Source organism: Merops nubicus, unplaced genomic scaffold (genome assembly GCF_000691845.1).
Source record: "Merops nubicus isolate BGI_N331 unplaced genomic scaffold, ASM69184v1 scaffold33652, whole genome shotgun sequence".
In the NCBI taxonomy this organism is placed as follows: domain Eukaryota; kingdom Metazoa; phylum Chordata; class Aves; order Coraciiformes; family Meropidae; genus Merops; species Merops nubicus.
In genome coordinates this window covers 1-5,382 of record NW_008593426.1, presented here as the reverse complement: position 1 = coordinate 5,382, position 5,382 = coordinate 1, and the positions used below count along the sequence as shown (strand labels likewise).

The following is a 5,382-nucleotide window of genomic DNA, read 5'->3' as shown; positions in this document are numbered from 1 at the left end:
CTGCAGCCAGAAGCGCAGCACTGCCCCGCAGGTAGGGTGCTGCCCGGGGGACATCCCCTTGTCCCCTTGTCCCCCCTCCCTGTGCCCTCCTCCACACCCTGCTCACGGCTCTGCCGCTCTCTTCTCGCCCCCGTGCTTCCACTCGGACCACGGCAGATAGAGGTACTGGGGGGACCCGTGGGCTGGTTTGAGGGGACTGAGCATGGTGGTGGCATCTCTGTCATGTCACCCAGCTGCAGGGGACAGTGGGGATGGGCAGCAGGAGCTCCGTGCATGGAGTCCTTGCACTCTCCCGCATTCCAATACCACTGGCATCAGTGCCAGGTCAAATTTTGGCACCCGTGGGTGTCTGCATGGGGCAGGAGCTAGCTGGGAGGGTGGGAGGATGACAAGGGGATCCCCCCACCCCACGGTGTGTCGGGGTACCCACGCTGACCCCCAGGCTCTCCCCATCTCTGCGGCAGATCCTGGAGGCGACCCCCTTGCTGGAATCCTTCGGCAACGCCAAAACCGTGAGGAATGACAATTCCAGCAGGTTTGGGAAATTCGTGGAAATCTTTCTGGAGGAGTAAGTAACGCTGAGCAATCCTCTGGGTGTCAGCCCCTCCTCTGCCCTAGGGGTGCCCAACCCGGCCCCCTGCCCTGCTGCTGGGCTGCCCCTCAGCTCTGGGGTGGGACACACACAGGGACACTTTTGGGGACAAGCCTCGGTGGGGGACAGGTGATGTCACCTGTGGTGTTTGCTGCCCCTGGGGAGGGGCAGGGATGCTGTGCCCTGAGCTAGCACCGTGCCCAGTACTGGCCCTTGTCCCCACAGCTCAGCCCCACTGATCCCAACACAGGGGGGTGCCCGGTGTCACCCTGGAGTTCAGCAGCTCCACCCCTCAGGAGCTGGGTGGGGGCACCTCTCCCTGTCCACGGATCCAAGTGGGGGGAACCTGGGAACTGGGCACTGACCCTTGTGTGCTGGGGGCAGCACTGGGGCAGAGGTGGTCACCACGGGGGGGGGCACAGCCCCTGCCCACACCAAGGATGCCAGCTGACTGCCCGCTCTCGCCCCTGCAGCGGCTTGATCTGCGGTGCCATAACCTCGCAGTACCTGCTGGAGAAGTCCCGTGTGGTCTTCCAGGTGGGTGGCGAGGGGGGTCCTGGGCTCTGCCTCCCCCCACCCCGCCCTGTCTGCCACCCCAGCTCGCTCCTCTGCTCCCTAGGCCAAGACAGAGCGTAACTACCACATCTTCTACGAGATGCTGGCAGGGCTGCCCGCCCAGCAGCGCCAGCGGTACTGCCTGCAAGGCGCCGAGACCTACTACTACCTGAACCAGGTAGCGGGGCCCCTGCCTGACCCTCTCCACCACCTGATTTTTTGGGGGGCTGGCCAAACTCGGGGTGCTGGTGGGTTCTGGGGTGCTCCTGGATTCGGTGCGCGGACGGGGAGGGTGCTCAGGGCAGGGCGTGTGCGTGTCCCCGTCCCTGGGTGCCGCCCCCTGGGACCCACTGATGGCAGCGAGGGGGTCGTGCCAGGGTGGGAACTGTGAGATCCCGGGCAAGGACGACGCGGAGGATTTCCGCCGGCTGCTCAACACCATGGAGGTGCTGAGCTTCACCACGGAGGAGCAGAACAGCATCTTCCGCATCCTCTCCTCCGTCCTCCACCTGGGCAACGTCTACTTTGAAAAATATGAGGTACCCTGAGCCCGGCTGCGCTCCTCGGGCCCGATTCGGGATGAGGTGGAGTTGGGGGTCACCACATCCCCCTGCATCCCACCCCCCTGCTGTGTCCCCCAGACTGACTGCCAGGAGGTCGCCACGGTGGTGAGCGCCACCGAGATCCGGACGGTGGCTGAGCTGCTGCAGGTCTCCCCCGAGGGCCTGCAGAAAGCCATCACCTTCAAGGTGACGGTGAGTGCAGGGAGGGAGGCAGGTCCCTGGGGACCACAGACGGTGTTGCTATAACTCCATTGTGCCGTTGGCTTTGTGCCCCCCCACTAGGAAACCCTCCGGGAGAAGATTTTTACCCCCCTGACCGTCGAAAGTGCCGTGGATGCCAGGTAGGGGGAAGTGGGGTGGTGCCCAAGGGGGGTCTGAGCCTTGGGTATGGGATGGGAGGGGAGGTGCCCGGCTGGGAAAGGGGCCGGTCGTGTGCCCCTGTGAGGATTAGGCTCTTTGGTGATTCAGGCTGCTCCATACACAATGTGGGCTGTGATGGGTGCTGGCCACGGTGGTGGGGTGACACAGTGCCACGTCACACCGTGCTGGAGCTGCAGCACCCTGCTCTGCCCCTTCCCCAGGGATGCTATTGCCAAGACCCTCTACTCCCTGCTCTTCGGCTGGCTCACGGACCGCATCAACAAGCTGGTGTACCCGCGGCAGGAGGCCCTCTCCATTGCCATCCTGGACATCTACGGCTTCGAGGTGAGCAGGATCCACCCCGGCTCCATCCCCCCATCCACCAGCCCTGGGGCTGTGGCCTCCCACGTTCCAACGGCTCCTTCCTGCAGGACCTCAGCTTCAACAGCTTTGAGCAGCTGTGCATCAACTACGCCAACGAGTACCTGCAGTTCTTCTTCAACGTGTCCCAGGAGGAGCAGGTGGGCTGTGAGCAGTGCCAGGCTGTGAGCAGTGCCAGGCTCTGCCCCACGCCGAGCACCACCAGGGGGCTGGGGCCGTGGGGCTGACCACATGCTGGCCCTGCAGGAGGAGTACCTCCGGGAGCAGATTGAGTGGAAGGAGATCTCCTTCAGCGACAACCAGCCCTGCATCGACCTCATCTCCCAGAAGCCCTACGGCATCCTCCGCATCCTCGACGACCAGAGCTGCTTCCCCCAGGTGAAGGACGGCCTGGTGCCGAGGTGGTGAGGATGGCAGCCTGGGGTGACACCATGGCCCAGGGCTGCTCCACTCCTGGGCTGTCCTGGAGTGAAACCTGGGAGACTTCCCAGGTTTCTACAGGCCTGACAAAGCCCTGGGAGGTCCCAGGTCGGTGCCACTGGAACAACTTTCTGCAGGGGACTTGGTTTTGTAGGAATTAGTGGAACTCTTCTCTTAGCTGCCCTGTAAAATAGAGAATGGTGGTTGGACCCTCTTTGCTGATGGGGAAACTGAGGCACAGAGCAGTGTGTGCCCATGACTGCAGGGCTGCTCGGTGGTAGAGCTGAGAGTAGGGTCTGGCTGGTTGTCCAGGCTCCTGGTGCCTCCATCCCTGGAGCTGCAGAACCACCCCAGCCGTGTCTCACCCCTGTGTCTGTCCCCAGGCCACTGACCACACGTTCCTCCAGAAGTGTCACTACCACCATGGGACCAACCCTCTGTACACCAAGCCGAAGATGCCACTGCCCGAGTTCACCATCAAGCACTATGCAGGGAAGGTGACCTACCAGGTTTGCAACAGTGGCATGCCCAGCTGGGGTTCTAAGGAGGATCAAAGAGGAAGTCCCAGCAGGACTAGGGCAGGGATTGTCCCCCTGGACTTGGCACTGGGGTGGTTGCACCTTGAATCCTGGGTTCAGTTCTAGGCCCCTCACCCCAAAAAGGACCTTGAGGGGCTGGAGTGTGGCCAGAGAAGGGCAACAAAGGCGGAGAACGGTCTAGAGCCCACGTTTGGTGAGGAGCAGCTGAGGGACCTGGGTGTGTTTAGCTTCTGGTTCTGACATCTCCTTGAAGGGAGATTGGATGCTGGAGGTGGTCAGCCTCAAGTTGCACCAGGGGAGGTTGAGGTTGTAGCTGAGGAACAATTTCTTCCCCTTGAGGTTTGTCCAGGGCTGTCCCAGGCTGCCCAGGGCAGTGGTGGAGTCCCCATCCCTGGAGGGGTTTCCAAGCTGTGGAGATGTGGTGCTGAGGGACATGGGTCAGTGGGGACCTGGCAGTGCTGGGTAATAGTTGGACTCAATGATCTGAAAGTTTTTTTTCCAACCAGAATGATTGTAGGATGCTATGATCCTGCACCAGTTGATGAGGGTCAGCTCAGGGTGTCTGTCTGGGGCCCCCATCCCAGCCTGGAGCTCCTCACCTCCCCTTGCTGTGCTGCCAGGCTCCTCACCGGGACGTTTTGCTCTTTGCCAGGTTCACAAGTTTTTGGATAAAAACTACGACCAGGTCCGTCAGGACGTGCTGGACCTGTTCATCAGCAGCAGGACCAAGGTAGGGCCCTGCCTGGCCCCAGCTCTGTGGTTCTGGGTGGACACCAAGCATGGACAGCCCCCTTTCCATACACACCACTTTCCATGTGCCCCTATGGTTGGTGAAGCACGGGGGGACTGGGAGCAGAGGAAGCCTCTGGCTTCACTCTGTGTTCTCTTCCCATGGAGTCTTTTGGTCTTTGACCCCTCAAGAATCAGCACAAACAGGCACGTGGGCTGCTCTTGGAACTCCTCATCCCTGTCCCCATCCCCATCTGAGGAATACAGCCACAAAGAGGGGATGTGGCTCGCTCAGGGATGGGAAGAGGAGCCAGGAGAGCTGCACTAGCCTGCCACCTCCCTCCTCACTAACCCTTCCCATCTCCCCTAGGTGGTGGCCAACCTCTTCTTCGGCCATGCCCAGGTGATGGCTCGGCAGAGGAGCCTGGCCAGGAGGAGCAGCACCAGGACACGGCGGTACAAGGCCCCCACCGTGGCCGCCCGGTTCCAGCAGTCGCTCCTGGACCTGGTGGAAAAGATGGAGAGGTGAGGACGGGCAGGTTGGGAGCAGGGTGACAGCCACGCCTGGGCTTGCGGTGGGCAGGGCGGCTGTGGCCCCCCTCCGCCGGGGCTTTTTTTTAGTTGGGGGCCGGGTGGCCAGCCACACCTGGGCTTGAGGTGGCCAGGCTGGCTTTGTCCCCCGTCCCCCGTGGCCAACGGGATCTCTGACGCAGGTGCAACCCCTTCTTTGTGCGCTGTCTCAAACCCAACAACAAGAAGGTGAGGACCAGCCTGGGGCTTTCCTGCTCGTGTGGGGAGCACGGTGGGTAGGGGTCTGGCCACGTGGCCACTGAGGCTTCTCCTCATCCCCTCCCCAGGAACCAGGGCTCTTCGAGGCCGACGTGGTCAGCAGCCAGCTGCGCTACTCGGGGATCCTGGAGACCATCCGCATCCGCAAGGAAGGCTTCCCCATCCGCATCCCCCGGCCCATCCGCATCCGCAAGGAAGGCTGCCCCATCCGCATCCCCTTCCTGGTCTTCATCGACAGGTGCCTGGGGGCTGCGGGTTGGGTACCACCATCCCAGAGACCACAGAGCTTGTCTGTGTTTTTAGGGGGCAGCGTTTGGCCCAGGGTTCCCCCCCGGCAGGAGCTGGGAGCCCCCCGCTTCGGGGCGCAGCAGGAGGAGCTGCTTTGCCTCGCCACGGGGAGGGGCCGTGCCGGTGTCCCGGTGGTGTCCCCCGCGGTGACAGTGCTGTGGGCTCA

At 62.6% G+C, this 5,382-nt stretch overlaps 1 protein-coding gene across 1 annotated transcript in view; it reads left to right on the top strand.

The window, feature by feature from the left end:
- The window catches only part of LOC103768309 (unconventional myosin-XV-like), a gene marked incomplete at both ends in the record, with an annotated part of 5,509 nt that extends 343 nt beyond the window's left edge, over positions 1 to 5,166 (top strand). The window contains 14 exons of the mRNA XM_008935450.1: positions 394 to 568; positions 1,066 to 1,129; positions 1,212 to 1,325; positions 1,525 to 1,686; positions 1,789 to 1,902; positions 1,993 to 2,051; positions 2,292 to 2,415; positions 2,502 to 2,591; positions 2,698 to 2,829; positions 3,255 to 3,380; positions 4,063 to 4,140; positions 4,510 to 4,664; positions 4,853 to 4,898; positions 4,997 to 5,166. Of these exons, the coding sequence (XP_008933698.1) occupies positions 394 to 568; positions 1,066 to 1,129; positions 1,212 to 1,325; positions 1,525 to 1,686; positions 1,789 to 1,902; positions 1,993 to 2,051; positions 2,292 to 2,415; positions 2,502 to 2,591; positions 2,698 to 2,829; positions 3,255 to 3,380; positions 4,063 to 4,140; positions 4,510 to 4,664; positions 4,853 to 4,898; positions 4,997 to 5,166 (1,609 nt within the window). The remainder of the gene's footprint in view (positions 1 to 393; positions 569 to 1,065; positions 1,130 to 1,211; positions 1,326 to 1,524; positions 1,687 to 1,788; positions 1,903 to 1,992; positions 2,052 to 2,291; positions 2,416 to 2,501; positions 2,592 to 2,697; positions 2,830 to 3,254; positions 3,381 to 4,062; positions 4,141 to 4,509; positions 4,665 to 4,852; positions 4,899 to 4,996) is intronic.
- Positions 5,167 to 5,382: the final 216 nt, after the last annotated feature.